We start from the raw sequence: 26,265 nt of genomic DNA on the forward strand, positions 1-26,265 counted from the left end.
TGGACATGTAATGTGATCTGATGGTGAATTTGGGGTGACCCAATGCAAAGATCCTGAGGATCCATGTGGATCCGTGCTTTGTAACCACGTTTTAAGTGGGGAGGGAAGGAAAAACACAGAAGGGACAAGGAGCACGAGAGGGGTGTGCAGAGAAGCAGCTGGCTAAGAATGCAGGAGAGGGGTTTAACGGGAGGGAGGAAAGGAAGGCAAAAGTTTCCCCCCACCCACCCAAGCCAGCCCCCCCCTCTTTCTCTCCCACCTGCATTTTCCGGCTGCCTGCAATGCTGGACGCAGCAGCAGCAGTGGAGCACGGAGAGGAGGAGGTGGTGGCTGTCGGCTGCACTCCTAGCCGACGGAACCTGAGCCGGGTGGGCTGGAGCCTGCGCGCAGTGTGACTAGGAAGGAATTAGAAGGAAGGACGCAATCTTTTCCTTTCCCCTCTGCTTGCCAAGAGGGCAGGGGTTTTCCCTGCTCTTTGTTGCGTTTGAGCAAACACAGCAACCGAAAACAGTGGGCGATAAGACCCTGAGGCAGAATGCAGGAAAGCAGCAACCCTCCTCTCTTTAGCCTTCCCTCCTCCGCGATCTGATTTTTGCCCCTGTACTCGGGCCAGTTGGCTCCAGGGACCACACATTCGCTCAGTAACACGCACAGACATTTCCCCTTACTTTTTAGGAGAAAAAATGTGAGTGTTATAGAGAGAAAAATACGGTAATCAGCCTATTACTGATTAAGGCTTATATTGGAACCGTCTTTAACTATTCTTGGCACTAACTAGGGTTTTAGCCAGGATTTGAAGCTAGTTCCAACTGTCTAGTAATGACTCTGTTGTTGTTTAGTCGTTTAGTCGTGTCCGACTCTTCGTGACCCCATGGACCAGAGCACGCCAGGCACTCTTGTCTTCCACTGCCTCCCGCAGTTTGGTCAAACTCATGCTGGTAGCTTCGAGAACACTGTCCAACCATCTCGTCCTCTGTCGTCCCCTTCTCCTTGTGATCTTTCCCAACATCAGGGTCTTTTCCAGGGCGTCTTCTCTTCTCATGAGGTGGCCAAAGTATTGGAGCCTCAGCTTCACGATCTGTCCTTCCAGTGAGCACTCAGGGCTGATGACTCTAGTTGGCATCAATGGTGGTTGAAGCTGGGTTGTTTTTTTTCTGAGAAAGCGATTACTATGCTTCTGCAACCTAGTGATGGCCAAGGGGATATTGTGTACATAAGCCCTTTCTGATTTGGTTAAAATATGTTGAATTTTTTTTTTAATCACTGAATGTGTTCTCTTTCTCTTTCTATCTGCTAATGTATCCTAGCAAGCAATGCTTTAGAAACTTTAATAAGTGATATTTGGTCATTGTTTGAAATGTTCATTGGTATATAATTCTGTTTTCTCTAAAATATTGTGAGGATTAATTAACCTTTATCATAAGATGTAAACATTGCAACAGAGGCCAGATATTCTCATTGGGGCTCTTTTTTTGTCTTTCAGTGAATGGTAGTGTCTAGAAAGGGTATGTCCCTTCAGGAGAGAGGTGCCAATGTCCAACCGGCCTAGTAACAGTCCAGGGGGCTCACTGCGACGTTCACAAAGGAACACTGTCGGGGCCCAACCACAAGACGACGCAGTAGGAGGAAGGTATGACTCGTTATCTACAAACTTCTGATCATCAGAGGATGATTAACACTTGAGGGGGGATAACCCAATAAATCTTTTTCTTTCTTTAGGCCAGATAACTATACTTCCCTTGCATTTATTAGTATCTCTGAAATGTCTACTTTTGGCCTTAACAGCTAGAATTGTGAATATAAACTTAAAATGCACAACATCCTTCTAAGCATTGAACTAGAATGCCTAGTTCACAGGGCTTAAGCATATTTAAGGTTTAAAGTCTTGTTCTATGGACTGAATCTCACATGCAATATTTTGGTTCAGGTTTTTAGTACAGATTTCTTTGGAAAAGAGACTAAAATGGCCTGTTGTACATTTGGCTTTATCTTGCAGCAAGAATGTAAAAAGAATTTTACATCTGAGTGTTGATTTATGCACCAGCCTCTCAGCATGGCGTTTCCTTGACACAGCAGACATAACATATGCACATAGTTATTTGGTGTTGGCATCCATCTGTCTTCAACGACAATGGAGTGCGCCTCCAGGGGTAAAGTCAAACCGCTGCATTAGCAGCACTGTAGTGACCACCTCTCCTTTCCTTAGCAGGACTTTGGAAGTTTTAATTTCAGTTTAAGCTGGTCATGGCTTCCTTTCATGTCTGAAACTAGGAGTCATGGTTGGACAATAAATATGGCCAGCCTCAAAACAAGCCGATTTCAGACCATGGGTTCTGAAGTTGACGGTTTTTTAAACTACGTAAATTGGAGTCCTTAATGTCTTGAAAGACCAAATCCCCCTCCACTGCCCAGTAACATCATTAAGATAAACAAATGGAACCTGGTTAGACTTCCATGGCCTAATCATTGTTGCTTTGCAGTAACACGGATATGGGCTTTCTCAGTGGTAGCACTGGTTTTATGGAATGTACTTCCAACCAAAATACTTGGGGCAGGGGCATCTACATTAGTTTTCCACTGGCTTTTGAAGCACTTATTTACACAAATATCTTGACCTGGATATTTATCTTTTAATAGTTTGTTTAACTGGTTTTTGATGCTTTGTAAACCATTTAGAAACATATTTTGACATTCAGGGATGCATAATAAATTTTAAATAAATTACTCTAAATCCAGAGATACAGCAGCATCTTTTTAATAATTACTGTATGCCCTGTATTCTCCACACAAAAGTTGGTGAATCTGACTTGACAGGCTGTGGTATGACTGACTAGATTTATGTTTAAACAGATGCAGCTTAATTTTCAGATATTTAATTCAAATGCTATTAACTTTAGAAATATTGAGTAACTCAACTCTCAAGTGGCCAAGATATATCAAGCAATTGATCTGCATAATTAAGAAGGAGATGGACTCTGGTGGCTGATCATATTACTTAACCGTGCCTGGGCACATCTCCCTCAGCATTACGTCAGTAGTGCATGTGGCAGCTTGTGCTTCACCTTCTCTTCACTTATTTCTAATTTCTGTATTACACAGGGACAGTGATTCTTCTCTCTCCCCCCCCCCCCATTTCAAAGGGTAATGGTAAACTGTTGCCAACCACTAGCATTTCTTTATTCACAGGAAATTAAATATACATTAAAACATCAGTCATTAAAAAACCTCCCTAAACAGGGCTGCCTTCCGATGTCTTCTAAACGTCAGATAGTTGTTTATTCCATTGACATGTAATTTATTTTGGTAAACAAAAATGCTAAATGTATATTTGGTGAATAATTGCTCAAGTTACAAATAATTTTATGGAGCTGCAGGATTTATCAACTACAGAATCATTGTGCAGATGTTTATCATTTGTGTAGAGGGAAGGTGAGAAGTTTGGAACATTTCTTAGTTGCCCGTATGCAAATTGTTAGTAAGAGGAAATGCAAATGAATATAGGAAACTACAAACTTCCAAATAGGTTCATGATTCCAAATCTCTGCTTAATGTCAATGATTGAAAGACTGAAAAGGCCAGGAAATATCAAAGAATACTAATTTGAGATATAATTTCATTTGAGAGAGTTGATGTCTTGATATACCTAACTTTTCTCCCTAGAACATCTTTGCATAGGCTTAGTAGAAAACTATACTGCAAATATACTCCATGTATACATTTGTGTTTGTATGCCAGTTTTCCTGATAGCTTTCTGTTATTAATTATTTGCTGGCAGGTCACATTTAGGGCAGGCAAAACATAAGGCACATAGCCCTTCTGAAAGTAGAAAATCAGTATCAAAGGCACCCAAAGTGCAGTCCAATACTACTTCTGAACAGTCCAAGGGACAAGTTTCTAAAAGGTAACTTTTATTTTTCTGAATTTACAAATATAACTTCAGCAGTATATATTGTAATCTTCATTGTCGTATCTGTTGTAAGCAATAACAAGTTTATTTATGGATGCTATGTAGTTATATGTGCTATGTAAAGAAGCGATTCCTTTTGTCTACCCTGAACCACCACCACTTCATTTGATGACCCCAGTTTCTGTAATATCTGTTATTTCTTGAACTGCAGCCTGGAAACTTTCCCCAGCTATACTGCATTTTTGAATATCCATTACCTTTTTGGTGAAAATTCTGAAATGGAAAAAAAAAAAATGCAATACTGAAGTGGTCGCTTTTCATTATTAATTGTTTAGTATGTTACAGACACACATGTTGACAATACAAGTTTCTGTAAAGCTTTCAGCACTACTGCTTCAATCAAAGTTGCTTACTAAAATCAGAATTAAAAGTTTAATGTAGATTTTTGCATTTTAGATAGTTACTTTTTTTACTATTATAATTTCCTTTCCTTGGAATACCACAAATTAAATAGCTGGATGACTCTGTAGATGATGATGATAATGATGATGATGATTATACTGCTTTTTTCTCCCCCTCAACAGAGGCTGTACCTCATCTGCTATTATAATTCCACAACAAGAGGCTCTGGACACAGACAATACTTTGGAGCGGCAAAAACCAGGGCAGGTGCCTAAAAAGGACAGTCCTCGAGGAGTGAAACGCAGTGCTAGCCCAGATTACAACCAGACAAATTCTCCTAGCCCTGCCAAAAAAACCAAAGCACTTCAGCACGCTGATTCTTCCTCAGATTTGGAAACAAACAAGCCACAGACTAAGTCTAAGAAAAGACACTTGCATCAAGAGCAGGAGTCAAAGTCTTCACAATTGCCATCAACAAGCAAGGCTCATACCAGAAAGGGTGGAGCTGCCAGTGGCTCCCGAAGCCAGAAACGGAAAAGGACAGAGACCTCATCCATTGTAAAGAGTCGTCCACCAGCTGAATCGACTGGCAGTGAAGAGAGACCAGCAAAACCCACCAAGCTGGCTTCAAAATCAGCGAGCTCAGCCAAAGCTGGGTGTAGCACCATCACAGATTCTTCCTCTTCAGCCTCCACATCCTCCTCCTCTTCTGTTGTTGCTTCTGCCTCTTCTGCTGTTCCTCAGGGTGCCAGAGTGAAACAGGGGAAAGACCAGAGTAAGGCCAGGCGTTCCAGATCTGCATCCAGCCCCAGCCCACGGAGAAGTAGCCGTGATAAAGAACAGAATAAAATAAGTGGCTCTTCAAAGTTTGATTGGGCTGCTCGTTTCAGCCCCAAGGTTAGCCTGCCTAAAACAAAACTGACTCTGCCAGGCTCTTCTAAGCCAGAGGCATCAAAACCCGGGCCTTCAGGATTGCAGGCTAAACTAGCAAGTAAGTTGAAAATGTTTTTACTTATGTGAGGGCTTGAAATTTGACCACCTTATGTAACATGCTTATTGTGCAGGATTTGCATTAAATAGAATAAGAAGTAATTTGCAGGTGAGAATCATGGGGAGGGGAAGTCTGTACAATTGTTATAGCCAAGGAGAATATACTGTAATACTTCAGCTATAAATGCAGAGGTGTATATTTGAATACTTCCCCTTAGGGGGACAACTCCATGTTGAAGAAGACAGGGTTTGACCTGATCTATTCAGCATGCTAGTTTTCTGGAAGCAAAGATTTAATCCAAAATATGAACTGGTCCTTAGTCTCTATTCCAAGTTGCTTGTCTTATTGTACAATAACTTAACATTGGGTATGCTTTTTAATATGGACCCTGAAATATTTTCATCCCCTGATATCACCTTGTTTATATATATTTACCAAGGTTTTATAGTCCTTCTCTGCTATGCCTTAGAACTATGTGTGTTTAGTAATACTACGCAGGAGCACAGTCCATAACCTCCGATTAAGTAGCCCAGAGGTGTTTTGCAGCACCAAATCTCTTTTTTCAGCCTGTGGAAACTGGTGTGTGACCCAGACTGCTGTTGAATTGGTTTGATATTTTGGAGAGAGGGAGGTTGTTCAGATGTATTGCTTTTTTGATTTCTGTTTCATACATTAGTGACATCATCATCCCTACTACTATTATTATTATTATTGTTATTATTATTATTATTTACTCCACCCAGCATATATCAAAACATAATAAACATCAAACATTAAAAAATTCCCAATACAGGGCTGCCTTCAGATGTCTTCTAAAAGTTATGTAGTTCTTTATCTCCTCGACATCTGAAGGGTGTTCCACAGAGAGGGCGCCACTACTGAGAAGGCCCTCTGCCTGGTTCCCTGTAATTTTGCTTCTCACAGTGAGGGAAACAGCAGAGGACCCTCAGAGGAGGACCTCAGTGTCTGTGCTGAGCAATGGGAGTGGAGATGCTCCTTCAGGTATACTGGGCCGAGGCCATTTAGGGCTTTAAAGGTCAGCAGCAACACTTTGAATTTTCCTCAGAAACGCACTAGGAGCCAATAAAGATCCTTCAGGACCAGTGTTAATGGTTTTGGCGGCCACTCCCAGTCACCAGTCTAGCCGCCACATTCTGGATTAGTTGTAGTTTCCGAGTTACCTTCAAAGGTAGCCTCAGGTTGAGCACATTGCAGTAGTCCAAGCAGGAGATAACCAGAGCATGCAACCACTCTAGCAAGACGGTCCACAGGCAGGTAGGGTTTCAGCCTGCGTACCTTTAGGCTGAAGGGTGGAATACAAATTTAATAAATAAAATCTAACCAAGGCATAGCAGATAAAACACAATCTTCCAGTAAAAAAAGGAGATTTAGTCTGCTGGCAGGAAAAAGTCTTCACAAACTAAGAGAAGACAGTTGGGATGTTATGACCATTGAGAGAGCCCTATCTCTTGACCCCACCAGTTGTGCTTCCACCATAGTCGAAACACAGAAGAGCCTCACACTTAACTTTATGAGCTGCCTGGCTAGTACAGGACCAAGTTCTGGTTACTGTAAATCAGTACAATCAGAAGACCAAATGCTTAACAGTAGAGAATAGGGTTTTGTTTTTGTTTTACATTGTCCATATAGTTTAGATTTCATAGGTTGAAATAACAGGGAAGAAAGAAAGCACTGGTAACAACTAACTTAATATTCACCAGTTAATCCCAAAGGTTAGTTCCAAGCTGTTATCAAGCAAAAATATGGGAAGAGTCAATTGTGTAACTCAGCTGTCCCTTGCATGCAAAAGGGCCTGGGTTTGATCCCTGACACTTCAACAATGGGTATCTTGTAGTAAGGCTAAGAAAAACCTTTAATTTAGGCCTTACAAAGCTGCTACTAGTCGGAATAGGCCACAATGTGTTTTCATAAGTGAAGGGGTGCTAAGAGTGGCAGAAGGGTCATTCGTGGTAGTCCCTCCACCATCAGGGACTTGGGTAGTAGTGGGCTGAGAGAAGGCATTCTCTGTGGCAGCCCCCAAGTTGTGAAACTCCCTCATCACAGAGGTGCTTCTGGCACCTTCATTTTACAACTTCCTGCAGATTCTGAAGACACCTCTTTACCCTTCCTTTTGGCACTTGAGGTGTATATTTTTTAGCGCCCACCCTATTTTTGTGATTTTAAGTTGTTCTAAGTCATTTTTATGTTGTATTTTGGTGGTGTAACCTGCCCTGGGACCTTGGGAAAGGAGGACAGGTACATAATAATAGTAATAATTTCCAGTTTGAAAGATCAAGTAGGAGTTGATGAGAAAGTCCTTTGCTAAGACTCTGGAGAGCTTGTGCTTATGTCCTAGATGTATAGGTAGTAGCCTCATCTTAAGGTTATGATGCATAAATGATCTTAGGAAGGCTTATGCTGGTAAAATAAATTTGCAGCTTGCTATCCGATGATGGGAAATGGTTGTTTTTGCAACCTGTGGCCTGAATTCAGGCATATGCAAGGTTTCAGAATCCTTCTGAGCCTTGAGATGGGTAGGAGTGATAGGAGGAAATTTATCTCTCAAGTAGTTAATGACTCAGCTATGTCGGGTAACTGAGCAGCTAAAGCATTTTCAAGTCAACTTTGCAACAGGTTGCTTGGATGCTCTTAGGCACACACCCTGGTCTGATGGTAGATTAAACCACATAACGTGGTGTGGGACAGAAGCTACTAGTCTAAACATTGTTCAGCTAAGTTGCTCCAGATCCCAGATCAAGAACAATTCTGAGCTCTTATCTAAAAATTGGTGTTAAGTCTCTTAAGATGATCGGAATACATTTCATTTTCTACATAGATTGCCTCTCTCCTTGGAAAAGGGATAGGGTCCACTTCTGAATGCATATTGTAGACACAACCTTTCACAACCTCTAATCTCTCTTGGTTTTATCATGTATGCTAGCTATAATTACCAAAATACAGTGGAACCTTGTGTTACGGACGGGATCCGTTCCGGAGGCCCATCCGTAACACGGAACTAACGCAAGCCGAAGTGCCATGTCTGAGCACGTGCGCAGCGCGATGTAGCAGTTCTGCGCACGTTCGAGTAGCGAAACCCGGAAGTAACCCGTTCTGGTACTACTGGGTTGCTGCGGGATTCAACACAAAAACATGTATCCTGAAGCGGACGCAACATGAGGTATGACTCTGTGACTTCAGTAGTTTTCCATGCAGTCATATCCCATAGCCTTTGTTCTAAACTTCTGAAAAGGAATAACCTTCCTTTGTTTAAACAATGCTATTGTTTTGGATATCTTTTGCATTCTTACTGTTAGAACATAGATTTCAAACTCTTGCATATTTAAAAATAAAATTTCGCTGCTCAGTCACATTTCATGGCTCTTCCTTAGGTTCAACTTCCCTCTAAAATGGAAATTCACCCCAGAGTACTGCTTGAAATCTTTGTTCAAAGTTACATCACAAACTGGTACTCCTAAATACAACTTTGAAATATGCAACTGCTAGTTTCCTTCAAAAGAAGCTTAAGGAAAAATGCATAGCACTTGAAATGACCCCAGTGGCAATGCCTGTATTTCTAGCTTTAGTTCAGATTGTGCCTTGTGAGGCCTTGAGGTCCTTTTGAGATAGATGTAGACCAAGGACACCACTCTGTTCACGCATAGTACTTAATCTAGGACTTTGGCCTTCAACAAATGGATCTTTCACAATGTTGCTTATACTTCCTTCACAGGACTAGCAAGGATTTTGTCTTACTTTTCCCATTATTTTATATGTGAGTTTTCTTAAAGTGACTGCCCTGTTAAGATCCTAGCTTTTAGGAGAAACGAACTTGTTCAGCTGCAGTTGCTGAGCTTGATTGGATAGAAATCCACATTTGAGATTCTTGCATCCATGCATACTCTTTGAATACCTGTCCTTCAGCTAATAATACAGACAAGTTCTGACTTGGCTTAGTTCTGGTAACCTTGGCTTACTGCTTGATTTGTTTTGGGGAGACTCAGGAAGCAAAGACTGGTTCCCATGTAACACTAAGCCAAACAGAGTAAAGGTAGAAAATTCTTCAGTATGCTCCAACAAACTGTTTGTGGTAAGTCATGGTTTACTATGATATGCACATTAGCCCAGAGGCTTAAGATGGATTCTGATGCATGCTTCAATAAGTTTTCTTTCTTTAAAAAGGCTTTGCAATTCAGGGTGGAAGAAAATCTTGAAATTTGTCATCTATTTTATGGTCCCAGTTCCAGTATTGGAATACAAGTCCACCACCATACAATGTGGACCTTTCCCCCATCTTTTTATTAAAGAGGGGCATAGCCAGGCAAGGTTATTGCATATAATGTGATGTTGTTGTTGTTAACCACATAAATACATGCAGCACAGAAGGTATTGTATCTGATAGAGAATAAATACAATTTGTGTTTTCCCTTGAATCCATCGTTTGGTCAAGAGGAGGAAGAATGTGCAGCTTCGTTTCATTTTCTGAAGCACAGTCTTCGTAAAGAAACTAGAATTGTCTTTGTTTCAGCTGTCTTTTTCTCTCTTTAGGCTTAAGAAAATCAACAAAAAAGCGCAGTGAATCACCACCTGCGGAGCTCCCCAGTTTAAGGCGGAGCACACGGCAAAAGACCACGGGCTCCTGTGCTAGTACCAGGTATTTTTGAACTTTAAAAATTACATGTGAAGATGAATTTGTGTTTGAGGGAATCTCCCTGAAGAGTTTAGAAAGCACACTCTTATTGACAACCTATATTTGTGTCGTGGTGACTACAGGATAATATGCAATAAACCACCCAAGAGACAGGATAATTTAATACAGGGGCCCAATTTCTCAGCGCTGAAATGGACACTACAAAATAACCTAACTTGTTACAAGAGAACTACGGCCCAATTCAGATAATCTAATTACAGTGCTGTTAACTAGCCTGGTGTGAGGTCTTGAAGATGTGTTATTATTACTCACCAGCTGTTTTGAACAATACAGAAATTCGGTCTTTCTATAGAAATTAGGAAAATAGAAGGAAATTTCGTTGTAGACATATCTGAACAAGTAGTTATTGAAGTCAGCGAAGCATGGATGTGATAATGTTGATAATGCATCTCTTTTTCTCAACATGCCTCATCTGCTTCATCTGCAGATGTGACTGTTTGAACTTCCCTTTTAAAAACTTTTTGCATATAGTTTAACTGTTCTGTTATGACTCCATGTCTGCATGGTTTAATTTTGAGTGCTGATAGTACCAGCACTGTAGACCACATAGCGTAATCTCGATGGCTTCTGATGAAAACTCTGTTTTCAGTCGGCGAGGCTCTGGCCTGGGCAAAAGAGGAGCAGCTGAAGCTCGCCGACAGGAGAAAATGGCTGATCCTGATAACAACCAGGATGGAGTTAATTCTTCAGCTGCACGAGCTGATGAGGCTCCACAAGGAGCAGCAGGTATGGTTAACTAGTTTCACTCAACACTGGGACAGAAAAAGCAGTTATTGTCCAGAAATTGTTTGTATTTGCTCTGCCCAGAAATGTCAATACTAGTACACTTAAGTATCTGAGGTTACACGCTTTATCAGTGCTCCATTTTGGCCAGATTTTAAAAAGGAGAAAATGCTCAAAGGGTCTTTGGACTTGAGTTACTTGAAATGTTTCTGCTTTGTGATCTGTTATACTCCATTTGAGACTTTGGAAGACAGTTTATAATATAGCATAGAGGCTTGTTCAGAGAGGACCCATTTAGCATTCCCAAACCATGTACCTAAAATAGTTCTTTAGCTTCAAAGCATACTTTGCCAACAGTTTCCTCTTAAGAACCTGTGGATGGGACTGCTATTTCTATTTTTTCTTGCACCAGCTACACTTAGTGATACCTATGTTTCTATTCAAGTCAGTTGAAGATAAATTTAGATCTCACCTTCTAAAAATATGTAGTCTCTTGCTGAGGTTTCAAGTTTGGCTGAGATTCTTGTTAAAACAAGGAATCCTAGCTAGTATTAACTGTGGTTTAATGTTGATGTTTTCCTTTAAATATATTTGTCAAGGGACAGTGAGGGCAGGGTGTGTGTATGTGACTCCTGATACCTCTCCTGTGGTTAAAAAGGAGTGAGCCTTCATTTGCCTTGGCTCCTGTCCAATATACCATGTGCTTAATAGGATCATAGATCTACTGACTTCATTTTGGTAAGAAGTGTTGCTGAATATAAGCAAATCCATTTGCTCACTGGCTGTTTTTGCACATTAGTTTTAATTTGCTTAGTTTTGTTTATACTTCTATTAACAGGTAATAGAAGCATCTTAACACCCTTCAGTTTTCATTGTATTGGGCAGACATATGCACTCTTTCTAGGGAGTAAATCCCAATGAATCTATGGAATTTAGTTCTGAGTAAACATGCATAGATTTTTGCTGTTAGCAACTTACCTTGCAAGCAAGCAAATTAATAGTACCCTGAACAAATGTTTGTCTGTTCCACAAGTCTGTGGGAAGTGTTTCCTCTGCCTCTTTCACCTCTGTGGTTTTGTGAAAGCTACAAAGCTGCTACACTAGTCTAATCCTACAAACTGTATTAGTGCATATCTGCTTGGCAGCCTTGTTGCAGGGTGCAAGGCACACCAAGTTCTGATTATAGCTCCTAATTCTGAATATTCCTGTCAGTTTTCTGTTTAAGCAAATATGTTTGAACTGTTATTATTTTATATGGTGTAATGCCATTGCCCTGTGTTTTAAATTGCTTATTTACTAAAGAAAAAGAAGCCCCAAAGTTTCAACCATATTGCATGGCTGAAAGTTTAAACTGACCTTGTGTGTTCAAGTGCAGTCATTCCATACTATGTGGGTCAAGACTAAAAATAAACCTGCTTTTTTTGTATGCCCATTCCTATTCCTACTGGAGTCATTAAAGGTTTTCTTTGACTACTTTGGAAGGAGGATTTCAGGAAGAGTTAACAAGTATGTATACTGTGTGATTTATTAATATAGTGCCACTAATTTTTTCCCCTCCTGTAGCTTCTAGTTCTGTTGCTGGGGCTGTGGGCATGACTACCTCTGGTGAAAGTGAATCGGATGATTCTGAGATGGGGAGATTGCAAGGTACAAACTAAGAGGCTTATGTTACACTCATGACTACAGTAAATAAATATTAACACAGCTTTTAGATTTGTTCTAAAATGTTAAGGATTTTTAATGCTGCACTTTTATATTCTTTGGGAAGGAAATGTAGATCAGTCAGCATTAATTTTCCAGGACTGGTATGTCTTTTTTCACTCTTTCTACTCCAATTACTCTGATTATTGATGGCATATCACTTAAGTGAAATCTTCATGGTTAAAATAAAAAATAAAACTTTTGAGGTGAGAAGGTTGGAAATGACATTGGGTGATATCCAGCTAAATTGTTCTTTTGAGTAGACAGAACTAAGTTAGAATAGATTGATTGAAATAAATGTACATAGATTACAATGGGTCTGCTTATCACTGGATGTTGCCCATTCTGATTTCTGGAACTGCGTTTGCCGTCATACACTGTAAAGTCAAAGTTTCATTATTGGAAGGAACAGCTTTTATGGTGATTAGAAAATGTTTTATCTTTTTGTTTGGTCTAGCGCTGCATCCTCTAAAGACTGGCTTCGTTATCTTCTAGGTGGTAGTTGACAGTCCTTGCTCTTAATTTTTTTTCTTTTTAGAAGAGCAAAGAGGATTCAACTGCTTTTTGTCCTTAATAGAAACCTTTAGCTGTCCTAAGTAGTACCATTAATAGGTATTGGAACTTCCATTTTCAATCAGAATAAATAGGTTTTCTAAGTTTTCGTTGTTTTAAGTAGGTGTTCAAGTGGGATGTATGCTAGTAATTATTTTAAACTTGTACTGCTTTCAAGGCTTGGGGCCGTTGACTAGATAAATGCATGTAAAATATTGCTTCTAAGTTAGCAATTGTAGCTCAGCCCATATTAAAATTCTTCACTGCACTCAGATCTTGATTAGAATTGGCTCACTATTGTTATGGTATAGGGTTTAATCATACTAATAATATGTGCTACAACATTGAAAGTCTGTGATGTGAATTATAAATTATGGTGCTGTGCATGAGTTTCAAATAAGTTATATGTATATTTTTGTCTCTAGCTCTGTTGGAAGCTAGAGGTCTTCCTCCACATCTGTTTGGTCCTCTTGGTCCTCGAATGTCGCAACTTTTTCATCGGACAATTGGAAGTGGAGCTAGTAAGTAAGCTGCTTCATCCAGGAAGTTTCTGGAATTAGTACTCTTGGGAAGTTTGTCCCTCCTCAGCCTCATAGCTTCTTGAAGGACTACTTCTAAGACTAAATTCTCAGAATACTTAGATCTTGTACTGTAACTTTTATTAACAAGTAAAAAAACAAAAACATCCTATTAATTGGCTTTTGTCAAACCTCCACATTTGTGGATTTCTTCATAATCACTTGAATTATATTTATTGCAGCCAAAGGGAAACATATTTAAAGCAACCTGTTTAAACAACTACTTCTTTCTAGACTTGAATTTGGGTTTGGATGATCCTTTCTCTGTCTCTTAAGCCAAGTTAAATCTGGGGTTTTTGCTTACATGCACAGCCCTTTCACCAAGATTCAACCATTAATCCTTTTCCAGCTTCACAATGTGACTTAGGATTCTGACATGTTCCATATGTGGTGGGCATCATTTTATGATTTGGCAAAGGGGAAACTTTAGTGCAGTAAAAACAAGGTTGACCTTTAACATTCTTGCCAAATAATGTTTTATCTTCCCAAGTAGTTGGATTGAAAAGTAATAACCACTGCTTACAAGGGGTCCATCTCCAAATTAGCTTTTAGGTAACATTTTGGCTTCTGTTGGCATGGGGGCACCATGCTTGACCGTGTCTTGTGCCCAAACTAAGCACTGAGGTGGACACAATGCTGTAATGTCGTTGTATGATTTAGAGTGGCTGAAAACTTATTATGACACACAGACACACACACACCTGATACTTTGTTCATTCTGCATACATTGGCTATAATTGGCATGGGATGGTATATTGCACACGATTATTTCTCTGGATTGGATGCCAGTTCTGTGCCATCTTACATGGAAGCTTGTCTTTGATTGTACAAGGCTTTTTTTAGGTATATGATTTGTGGTGGCTCAGAGCTTGGGGTGTACACCCCCAGTTCTTCATTTCTAAACACTTTGGCTATTATTGGCATTGGAGTGCCATGCTTAACACTTTCTTGTGCCAGAAAGAATCATTGGGATGTACCTAATTCAGTACTGTCTTCTAGCAAACACTTCTCCTGGAGTTGTGGGTGGGTGATTGGAGACATGGATGCACATTCCCAATTTCACTGGCTATTGTTGGCTAGGGGGTGCCATGTTTGACAGTGTCCAAGAGTCACTTCCTATTTGGTTGGACCATGGCCCCTTCTAAGAAGTGCAGGAAGTCTGAACAACCACATGGACCCACAGGAGGGCCTGCAATGCTAGGAACAGTTGTCCCCATCTGTCCTGTAGTAAGGTCAGCCTGACAGCTGGGAATGAAAAGTACCCATCTTCAACCTTTAGTATGTTTTTTTTAATGCTTATCTGGTTGTTCTCTCAAATAATTGCTTTTGCAGGAATCCTAAAGTTTAAAGGAGTTTTTCACTATTTTTATTGTACTTGATGGTTAATTATTATTAGAGGCTTTCTGGTTTAATAGTGGTTCACAGTTAAATCCCCATTTAATAAACCAACATTGTCCAAACACAGCCCCTCTGCATAGGTAATCAAATATTTCTACAGTGATTCAGTCCATTGGCCAAGGTGGTTTACATTTTCTAAGCTTTCCTAAATTAGGAAGATGTATCTACTTACCATGCTGTTAGAAGTTTCATCAGTAGCTCTGTATTTTAAGTAAATGATGTATATGTTAACACAAGCAGTAGCCTATGATATATCCAGACTTAGATGTACGCCCAGTCTATTGACACTGTGAAACTTTGACTGGTGAGCTGCAGTTCAGAAACACATTCTTCTCTAATCTCTCATGATTGATTAAAACTGCATATTTTGACTAAAGGTTTTTTGTTGTTGGTACTTCACTGTGGAGGGTGTACCATGAAGAAGAAAAGTTTTTGAATGTTTAAAACAGAATCGGGATCCTCTCAAAGTTTTGCCAGTGTAATTATTCCAGTATAATGACACAACAGTACAGCATAACAGCCTAATTCTCTACAGTTAGGCAATTCTCTACAGTTGGCATAGGAAGACAATATACAATTCAGCTTAATGTCCTCTGGGGAGGCATCTGTCATTTGGCATCAGTTCATCACTAGAAAGCCTGAAGTACAGAAAGCTACAAGTGCAGTATTAGCAGGAGTGAGAAGAGGCTTAACTGTGTGTGTCTCAATTGCAGGTGAATTTGGAACTTAATTTTGAATAGTGATTCAGAACTATGTGCCCATAGATCTACCAGGGTTTGATCAGGTTGAGAACTCTGCTAGCTAAAAAAATGATCTTAAATTGTGTTTCTATTTCTGTTCCTATCGTATCAGGATGGATTCAGTTTGCAATATCTGTTGAATATTATAGTGCATTTCAGTAGCTTAAAGCACATACTGTTGGTTTATTTGGTAGCTGTAATCTAATATTTAAATATCAACAAAGATGCATATAAATGCAGCATTACTGACTCCCTGCTTTCATATTTATGATAGGCAGCTAATGAAAATGCCTTGTCTCTCCTAATCAACTATGATAATATATTGTGGAAGTGGAAGATTTAAGCTTTCAAAATCCCCAATTTTTCTAGGTTCTAAAGCTCAGCAACTTCTGCAGGGGCTCCAGGCAACTGATGAAAGCCAGCAATTACAGTCTGTGATTGAAATGTGTCAGTTGTTGGTCATGGGGAATGAAGAAACTTTGGGAGGATTTCCAGTCAAGAGTGTTGTGCCAGCTCTGGTAAGGACCAGTCTTCACTCATTCATTTGAACATGTAATGTATTATCCACTGCGTTTTCATGAAGAAGTAAATGCTTCAATAATTGCATTCTCTCTAAACGTTTTAGAGCAGTATGTTTCACCAATGGCCTTGGCAAAAAGTGACATTTTAAAAGAAACAGCAAATTACTGATTGTGCTTCAGACAACTAGGGAATAAATGTGCATCTTGTCTAGCCATTTTGAGATCCAGTGTAGGGGGTAGGGGTTTGGATTTGAACTGGATAGACATGGGTTCAAATTTTTGCTCAGGCATGAAGCTGTGTGGGTGGCCTTGAGCAAGTCTCTCTCAGCCTAACCTATCTCATAAGGCAGGCATAGGCAAACTCTGGCCCTCCAGATGTTTGGGACTACATTTCCCATCATCCCTGCCCACTGGTCCTGTTAGCTAGGAATGATGGGAATTGTAGATTCAGCACACTTATAAATTACTAGAATTTTACTAGAAATTTTTACTAGAAATTGTTCTTGCAAGCTGACTCATCCTTTCATATTGTTTGCAGATAACATTGCTGCAGATGGAGCACAATTTTGACATTGTAAGTATTTCATGCACGCTTTGTTAAATGCAGCTTCAGGTAAATCTCAAAGCAGGCTTTGCTAGTTTGCACATTCTAGATAGCATTGTTAGATCAATGGCCTCTGGTCATGGTGGCTATATGCTAGGTCCAGTACAAGAGGCAGAATGTCTCATGATAACCACTTCCTAGGGAACAACAGTAGGGAAGACCTATTACTTTTATGCTCTACTTTTGTAGGCTTCTTATACGCATCTGGTTGGCTATGGAGGGAAACAAAATTCTAGACTAGATAGGCTTTGAACTGCTCTAGCAGGGCTCTTATGTTCTTATATCTTTTAATAGATGAATCATGCTTGTCGAGCCTTAACCTATATGATGGAAGCACTTCCCAGATCATCTGCTGTTGTAGTAGATGCAATTCCTGTTTTTTTGGAAAAGGTAATACTGTTAACTAACTTTATGAACTTAACATTTGTTGTAACATAATGTCTTATGAAGCAGTACAAAGAGTAATTTTTCTCAACCTGGTATAAAGTGTTAAGATGGACTCCAACACCTGAAAAAAAGAGGATTTACTTGTTTCTTTTAGCTGCTTTTAGTTCCCTAACATTTCTAGCCGTCTGATTGTATTTATGAACAAACATGATAGCATAGCAGGTATGTATATATGTTAAACATGAGTGATGCATGACCTTCAGATATCGTTCCCTGTCCCTGGAATCTAGTGCCAGTTCTAAAACCATTCTAGAGATTAGAGGCCTATCTTTATATTGTTTATGCATGTTCTGGGGCCTGTAAATCCTATTGGCAGCACTGGTGTCTCCTGTCCTTGGGGTCTCAAAAGTCCAAGATTATGGGACTTGTTCTCTCCCCTGTCCCAGTTGCTGGTTGGCTGCCACACCCTGCTGGCAGCTCTTGCCTTTGCATAAAAATTGCCAGCAGAAACTAAGAGAACTGGGACTTGTAGTTCTTGACAGAGCATGTAATGTAGTGTGGTACATTGTCACTTAAAACAAAGTCCACACACACACACTCTTCTAGGGGGCCTCACTGTTTAGGACGTTGCTTCTGTTAATGTTTCTGGTTGGCTCTAGCAATGTCTGGACACTGTATAGAGAACATAGGTTTCTTCTTGGTAAGAGGCTTGCAAGCCTGGGCTAATGGGCCTGGGTAAAGTGTTTGCTTCTGTCCTACCCACAGCCCTGTAAGCTGAATACATCAAAGCCAGAAGTTATGGCTGAGTTTACAGAACATTCATTTGAGTAGTCAAATGTATTTGGCAAAGTGTAAACTTAAAGACTCAGCCAGTTCCAGTAATCCTGAATTTTCTGTTCAGTCTGTTCTGGAGGATTCAAGAACACTGTAAATTTCAGTGCTGTGGTTGAGTTAAATCAGATACAACAACAACAACAACAACAACAACAACAACAACAACAACAACAACAACAACAAAATAATAATAATAATAATATAATAATAATAATAATAATAATAATATTAAATAATGATAGGTAGTAGTAGTATGGGGTAAAATGTTACAATTTGGAAATGGTTTGTATAATACTGTACACAAATACTGGACAATCCCATTTTCTTTCCATGTGATTAAGTAAGGAATCAGAATGAAGCACACCAATGTTGTGTAAAATAAATATATATCTATAGTATAGGGTGCATAACAAGAGCAATTTAATTACTGTTATATAATACTTAAGCTTCTGAGTGAATATAAAGTTATATTATAAAGTGTGCATGTTTAAAGGTAATGGAAACTATTAAAGTATGGTTCAAAATTTGAACATTGGGAAATGATTGACAGCATAGATCAGTTTCTAATCTTGTTTCATATCACTTTAAAAACTAAATAAATTGCTTTTATTTGTTCTAGCTGCAAGTTATTCAGTGTATTGATGTGGCAGAGCAGGCACTCACTGCCTTGGAGATGTTATCACGCAGACATAGTAAAGCTATTCTGCAGGCAGTAAGTATTTCTTCTGATTAAAAAAGGGGGCTATTTTTAATCTTGATTGTTTTAAAGAGCACTTGCTCCAAGAAACTTCTGTATCTCTCCTGATGATCTGAAGTCCTCTCTTTGCTTGAACTGGTTTTGTGTGTTTTGTATTATAGGGAGGCTTAGCAGACTGTCTGCTGTATCTGGAATTTTTCAGCATAAATGCCCAGAGGAATGCACTAGCTATTGCTGCCAACTGCTGCCAGAGCATCACTCCTGATGAGTTTCACTTTGTTGCAGATTCCCTGCCATTGCTTACACAAAGACTAACCCACCAGGTCAGAAACTGTCTGGGTCAGCTATCTTCTAATTGTTCTGATATGTGAATCTTAGATTGATCTACATGTGCTGTGGAGAAATTTCACCGGACCTTAATGGTAGTACAGCCCTCTAAAGGAGATAATTTTGGCTATGGAAATACATTGATATTAAGTAGTTTGTCCCAGTTCTTGGGTTGTGATTCTTGGTTGTGTATTAGCTTGACTAGGTCCTTTTTATGCTTTCTCAGTTAACTCTGCCAAACACTGTAATAGGACAATTCCAGGATTGCAATTCTTGATGTACCTGCATGCCAAATCTTGTATATTGAAATGTAACACTTGTTTTCAATTTCTTAGGACAAAAAGTCAGTAGAAAGCACTTGCCTCTGTTTTGCACGCCTAGTGGACAACTTCCAACATGAGGAGGTAGCATCTATTTCTGTCTTCAGCATAATGTTGAAAAAAGGTTTTGACCAAATGATACTTAAAACCCTCTTTCTTTCCTTTGAAGAATCTCCTCCAGCAAGTTGCCTCTAAGGATTTGCTCACAAATATTCAGCAGCTCCTAGTAGTGACTCCTCCAATTCTGAGCTCAGGGATGTTCATCATGGTGGTGCGCATGTTTTCCCTTATGTGCTCCAACTGTCCTACACTAGCAGTTCAACTTATGAAGCAAAGTAAGTGCATGCGTATGCTCTTAGCGCTCTGTTTACTAGATGTTATAGTGTCTGTAGGACTGGCAAGTGAAATGATAGCAAATAGTTAAATGCCTGCTGCTGCAGCTTCATTAAGATATAGCACTCTCTCCATTTCTCTCCAAGAAAATGTCATTCCACAGGGCAACCAAAGCTGTTGCACTGCAAAAAACTAGGCATGAAAGCTGAGTGAGATGAATTGAGAACACAAAATTGAGTAAAGCTTTTCTCTTGGATAGCAACTGCCACTGGGTGTATATTTTTGTAGTAATTCTACAAAACTCAAAAGATAGCAAGCCACTAGATTTCTAAAAAATAGATAAATCGTGATAGTGGGCTACTGCAATGAGCAGCTTCTGTTCTGCTAGTGCAGCAAATATTTCTCAGATTTTCATTTCAACTCTAACTTTTTAGTAACAAAACATGTTTTCAAGTCTGCAACGTGACAACATACATTTTTAGTTGAAGGCTTAAACAAGATAGCTGAACCAGAATTTCAGAATTTTGGTTCACATGTTGTTTCTAATGAGAAAAATGTCTCTATCTTGTCATTTAGTTAAATTACACGATGCTTTCCAAACCTGGTGCTCGTGACTATCCTCTTGACCCAGTAAACTGAGATGCATCACTTAGAAGTGTGTGTGTGTGTGTTCACCATATGAAAAGGGCAAAACGAGCACATGGAGACAAAGAAGCATACTTAGAGAAATGTGGAGCTCTGGCACAGATCAGCAGCAGATGGCGTGGTCAGGAGGTGGCACTTATGACTACCTAGTAGCAGAGTTGTGGTTGCTTACCTGGATAGAGAATGGGAGGGGCAAAGCAGGAGGGAGGTTGCTGCTGTGTGAACACATTGGTAGAGCTGCTTCTGTTGGTGTATTGGCACAATGCCAACCTCCCTCATGGTAAGCAGCAGTAGCTCTCCTGCCCAAAGATGGGCAGGTGCGCTCTCCTCCCCATCTCATACTGATTTAGATGCAACTCTGTCTTGACAGTAGATCTGACAGATTTCACACTCTACAGGACTATATTTTCTATACTATTTGCAATCCTAGTCAACAGTGGGGTGGGGAGAGGGAATGAGCTGTAGGCTCCAATTACAGCCAATCAATTCCTTTGTGCTAATTAATGCACTGGTTTCTCTTTCCCTCACCCTAACAAATACCTGTAATGTTCACTAGGGACCCTGGCCTCCTGGTGACCCCCAAAGTCGTTGCTAAGGACCCAATATCAGTTTTATTTTGTGTAAAGTTGCCAGCATCAGCCTATAGTATAAAGAGTCAGAAGATTTTTCCATACCTCCCCAGGCGCACACACTTGAAGGCTTATGCTTTAGAGAGGATCATGTGTGCAGTATGGTTTTGGGTTGCTTACTGTTACTGTGTACACTTAATTCTTGCAGTAGAAACACACACTAAGTGCATTCTTCTTGAAATTGCTCCATTCTGAGAGCATTCTTTAATGCTTACTACGGACATGGCAGAGTAACATTGTGATTGATTGTTTATGCTTAAAGATATTGCAGAAACTCTTCACTTTCTTCTTTGTGGAGCCTCCAATGGAAGTTGTCAGGAACAAATTGACCTTGTTCCAAGAAGCCCTCAAGAACTGTACGAGCTTACATCACTTATCTGGTAAGGCTCTTTTTTTTTGGGGTGAGTTTTTCTTTCAGTCGTGAGATCCCATTTCGTAATACACTGGCATGAAGTCTAGCATTACACAAAAATCTGCTGTTAATTTTGTTTGCTTGTTTTTGCTCTTTTCAGTGAATTGATGCCTTGCTTACCGAAAGAAGGAATTTTTGCTGTTGACACCATGCTAAAGAAAGGAAACGCACAGAACACAGATGGTGCAATATGGCAATGGCGAGATGACAGAGGTCTTTGGCATCCCTATAACAGAATTGATAGCCGGATAATTGAGGTAGTAACCCACACACCGCTGTATAAGGAAAGACATTGCTCACTGTTCACTCTTGTAAATGTATACATTGGTTAACAATTATTAATCCAATTTTAGCTATGAAATGGAAATCATCTTCTCAGGCTAGGTTAATTTTGAAGCTTATGTATAGTCATTTTCATGAAATGGTGGATATTTTTGTCCGACTTAGCTGAATATATCCATTAAAATAGTTTCCTTGCTGATACTGTATAGTACAGGGTGAAAACTTTGGAATGTTAATTTTAAACTTGTAGTCCACAAAAAGTAAATTCAAGCAAGTGCTTAGGGTAGCTTGCAATATGAAATCAGGACAATTAAACCATAAAGCAGGCAAAAAACAATTTTTAAAACCTTATTTGTGGCATGGCCCATATATGAGGCTGTTACCAACGCTTTCATTTTGTGCCCATTTTATCCCTCAGCAGCGGGGAACACGGTATCTTCATTTATGTAAACTCAAAACTCATACAGAGTTTAAACTTACATATTTGTCTTCAGGCAGCTCATCAGGTTGGTGAAGATGAAATAAGTCTGTCTACGCTGGGGCGTGTTTATACAATTGACTTTAATTCTATGCAGCAGATCAATGAGGATACTGGAACAGCACGTGCCATTCAGAGAAAACCTAACCCTCTAGCCAATACCAACACTAGTAAGTACTATTTTAAAAATAGTTCCCACATTTTGCTTTTGTAAATTAAGGCATGTCTCCTCTATAAAGTTTGGTGTCATTCAGATACCTATCATAAGGAACGAGATCCTATTTAGGGCCACATGCTTTCCAATATGTAACAATGAGAATTTAATGCGTGCCCAGTTTCCACTCTTTAAGAGTGTGAAAATTAGGTAAATGAATTTAAATTCAGATTAAATTCAGATTAAATTCAGATTAAATTCAGATTAAATTCAGATTCTTGTTGATTTCTCTGCACCTTTCAATACCATCAATAATGGTATTCCTTTGAAGTGACTTTGTGGGTTGTTGGTGGGAGGTACTGTTTTGCAGTGGTTCCACTTCTCCCCGCAAGCCTGCTACCAGACAGTAGCAATGGGCAATTTTTGTTACACCCTGTGGGATCTATACTGTCCCTCCTGCTATATGAAGCTGCAGGAAACTGTCACCAGGGGATTTTGAGGGTGACACCTAGCTTTCTCTCCCCATAGCATCTGAATCAGGAGAGGCTATGCCAGTGCTGGACTGGTGCTGGATAAAGGTCAATAAACTGAAATTTGAATGCTAATAAAATGGAGCCCACAGTGGGTTGGTGTTCATGCATTGGTTTCTCCAAGACTGGATTGACGCAATGCACTCTTTGTGGGGTTTCCCTTGGGCTTGATCCAGAAGCTGCAGTTAGCGCAGAATGCTGCAGTATGACTGCTGACAGGAGTGAGTCCTTGTCAACATATAGCACCTCTGCTCAGAGATCTGTACTGGTTGTCAATTTGCTTGTTGGATCAAGTTCAAGCTGTTACTGTTATCATAATAAAGCCCTTAACAACTTGGGACTGGTTTACCTACGAGAAGGCCTTGCCCTACATGTGCCCACTCAACCATTTCAATCTGTGGAATTGGCACTACAGGTGTCAAATAATATCTGTTCTGCATTTGTAAGAACTTGATCATTTGGTGTGGTAGCATGTGCACTTCAGAACTCCTTGCCTCTGAGATCAAAGCAGGCTCCTTCACTGTACTCTTTTCAGTGTCGGCTAAAAACTTCCTTGTTTAGACAGCTGTTTTTAAACATGGTAGTGATTTTTTTTCTTGGTTGTAGTGTTTCATCTTTTTGTAAACCACTTGGAGGTTTCTTTACAACCAAGTGGTATGTATAAATTTTATGAAATAAATAAATAGTACTTCCTGGTACATTTTTTTGTTTTGTTTTGGTAAATTTTATTCTAGTATGTTACCTTGAGGGGTTTAGGCTGGATAAAATTAAACAACATACCATTCCTTGATATTTAATGGTCAAGTTATTTTCCTGTAGGTGGACATCCAGAATCAAAGAAGGATGATGCTCGAGCACAGTTAATGAAAGAAGACCCAGAACTTGCTAAATCTTTCATTAAAACCTTATTTGGTGTTCTCTATGAAGTGTACAGTTCTTCAGCTGGACCTGCAGTAAGACACAAGTGCCTTAGAGCAATTCTTAGGATAATTTATTTTGCTGATGCTGAACTTCTGAAGGATGTGCTGAAAAATCATGCAGTATCAAGGTAATTGTTATGCGCACTTTGATGCAAAACCTATCCTGAATGATATTGTGATGAGTCAGATTCTTAATCTAGCAGTTCATTTGACTAAAACAAGAGTCTCAAAATGCAAACTGCCACTTAAGATATCTGGTTACCACTTGAGGCTTCTGTGTTTAGCTATGATTGCCATTGTGTTCTCTTAGAAATGAAAGGCACAGCGTTTTTAATTAATGAATATCCATTGTTCATTAACTATAACTGCTTTCTAATTGCGTATATTCAATGGATGTGCTTTTTTTATTTTACGGTGACAAAATCCCAAAATGCTCATTATATGGCAATTGGTCTTCGAATGGCCTATTGACTGGATTGCTTGTTGACCAAGGAGAAAATGTAGATTCCAGACAAAATATAAAAACCTATTTGTAAACACAAAACTTAAACCCCAGAATTGGTTGCACATCATTGTCTGTGTGAAAGCAACAAGTCAGGCATGTTGTCATGCAGTGTGTGAAATTGATCTCACAGTACCAGGAATATAACATTCCTTCCCACTTTCAGCAACCTGCCCAGTACTGAAAATGTCCTCATTTGTGTATGCAAAATGTAAATGAAGCTGCTTTCATCTTGCTGAATTTTGTTTGTCTTCATTTTCTCTTGCAGTCATATAGCCTCTATGCTGTCAAGTCAAGACCTTAAGATAGTAGTTGGAGCCCTTCAAATGGCAGAGATCTTAATGCAAAAGTTACCTGATATTTTCAGTGTTTACTTCAGAAGAGAAGGTAATGGCAGAAGTTAGATTCATGTGTAGCTCTTCATGTGCCTTGTTGTATTGTTAAAAATGTGCCTAGGAGCCAACTCCTAGGGGCCGAGGACCCTTTGCTCCTCCCCAATAAAATATTGGAGTGGGCAGCCCTCCCCCCCAAAGTTAATGAGTGCTGCTAGTCCTTAACGGCCTAGGACCCTCGTACCTACGGGACCGCCTCTCCCGGTATTCCCCACGGAGAGCCTCAAGGTCCATAAATAGCAACACCCTAGTGGTCCCAGGCCCTAAGGAAGTTAGATTAGCTTCAACCAGAGCCAGGACCTTTTCAACACTGGCTCCGGCCTGGTGGAACGCTCTGCCTCATGAGACCAGGGCCCTGCAGGATCTTATTTCTTTCCACAGGGCCTGTAAGACAGAGTTGTTCCGCCTGGCCTTTGGCTTGGAGCCAATTTGATTCCCTCCCTCTCTTTTTTCTTTTCCTTCTCCTCCTGCGATGAGGCTACATTTTAATATTTTAATGTTTCAATATTTTAATGTTGTATTTTAATTTTGTTTTTAAGTTGTAATCATTCAACTTGTTTTTATTATTACTTGTAAGCCGCTCTGAGCCCGGCCTTGGCTGGGGAGGGTGGGGTATAAATAAAAATTATTATTATTATTATTAAATGGTGTGCGTGTGCAAGGTCTTGTGATAGATTATGCAAGGTGGGGCTTACACCCCCCCCCCCAAATTTCATTCAAGTTGGCACCCCTGGTCATGTGTTTTGAACAAGCAAACCACATTGAAATATGTGTCTCTTTGTCACTGAAGGCTATCTTTCTTTTTAAAAAAGGTGTAATGCACCAGGTGAAAAATCTTGCAGAATCGGAGGCTTTGCTGACAAGTCCCCCCAAAGCATGCACTAATGGCTCAGGAACGCTGGGTGCTACTACAACAATAAGCACTGGAACAGCCACTGCTGCTAGCAATGCAGCCGCAGACTTAGGATCTCCAAGCTTACAGCACAGCAGGGAAGACTCTCTGGACCTGAGTCCACAGGGGTGAGTGTGTTTGACTTGGTCTGTGAACAAAACGCTACTAATGGCATTGCTGAGAAATAGGTTGAGGTCCCACATTAGAATGCTTTCTTTGACAGACGTATTAAAATAATCTGAGCTGTCTGCTAAATTGGAAGAAAAATGCTAACATACCAGTTTATTAGTTGAGATTATTAGCTATAATTTAAAATCCAGGTTGGTTCAAATATATTACAGTTTGGTTCAAATGTAATGTATCAGGCCTGATGTATGTATGACATGTGCATTTTTCCACATTTGATAGCCGATTAAGTGATGTTCTGAAGAGAAAAAGATTGCCAAAACGTGGGCCCCGGCGGCCAAAGTATTCACCTCCCAGAGATGATGACAAAGTAGACAATCAAGGTAAGTAAATCAAATATTCTGGCTACTTAAGAAGCAGTGCTGTACAGTCCTCAGAAAAGAAAGTTTTCTAGTTCTGAATATGCCCTAAATGCCTAGATGCTGGCAGACCTGTAAAATAAATATTTCCAAATCAAAGCAGTGACGTTGCATTTTGAGCAACGGAATGAACTGATATATTTTTGACTGGAAACTTCTTG

General features: G+C 39.8%; 1 protein-coding gene across 4 annotated transcripts in view; it reads left to right on the top strand.

Moving 5' to 3' along the window:
• Positions 1–26,265, top strand: part of TRIP12 (thyroid hormone receptor interactor 12) — a 71,074-nt gene that overhangs the window by 22,078 nt on the left and 22,731 nt on the right. For 2 of the 4 annotated variants that reach the window (XM_077929902.1, XM_028731158.2), the window contains exons 2-22: positions 1,484–1,630; positions 3,776–3,901; positions 4,492–5,300; positions 9,846–9,951; positions 10,598–10,734; positions 12,295–12,378; positions 13,410–13,505; positions 16,070–16,218; positions 16,760–16,795; positions 17,120–17,215; positions 18,666–18,758; positions 18,905–19,066; positions 19,406–19,474; positions 19,560–19,725; positions 21,260–21,377; positions 21,510–21,666; positions 22,186–22,339; positions 23,673–23,901; positions 24,544–24,662; positions 25,480–25,687; positions 25,968–26,068. In XM_077929902.1, the coding sequence (XP_077786028.1) occupies positions 1,533–1,630; positions 3,776–3,901; positions 4,492–5,300; positions 9,846–9,951; positions 10,598–10,734; positions 12,295–12,378; positions 13,410–13,505; positions 16,070–16,218; positions 16,760–16,795; positions 17,120–17,215; positions 18,666–18,758; positions 18,905–19,066; positions 19,406–19,474; positions 19,560–19,725; positions 21,260–21,377; positions 21,510–21,666; positions 22,186–22,339; positions 23,673–23,901; positions 24,544–24,662; positions 25,480–25,687; positions 25,968–26,068 (3,313 nt within the window). In that variant the 5' untranslated portion in view covers positions 1,484–1,532. The remainder of the gene's footprint in view (positions 1–1,483; positions 1,631–3,775; positions 3,902–4,491; positions 5,301–9,845; positions 9,952–10,597; positions 10,735–12,294; positions 12,379–13,409; positions 13,506–16,069; positions 16,219–16,759; positions 16,796–17,119; positions 17,216–18,665; positions 18,759–18,904; positions 19,067–19,405; positions 19,475–19,559; positions 19,726–21,259; positions 21,378–21,509; positions 21,667–22,185; positions 22,340–23,672; positions 23,902–24,543; positions 24,663–25,479; positions 25,688–25,967; positions 26,069–26,265) is intronic. The other 2 variants (XM_077929903.1, XM_077929904.1) reach the window with 1 other exon arrangement.

The sequence above is a fragment of the Podarcis muralis genome, chromosome 6 (genome assembly GCF_964188315.1).
Source record: "Podarcis muralis chromosome 6, rPodMur119.hap1.1, whole genome shotgun sequence".
Classification (NCBI taxonomy): domain Eukaryota; kingdom Metazoa; phylum Chordata; class Lepidosauria; order Squamata; family Lacertidae; genus Podarcis; species Podarcis muralis.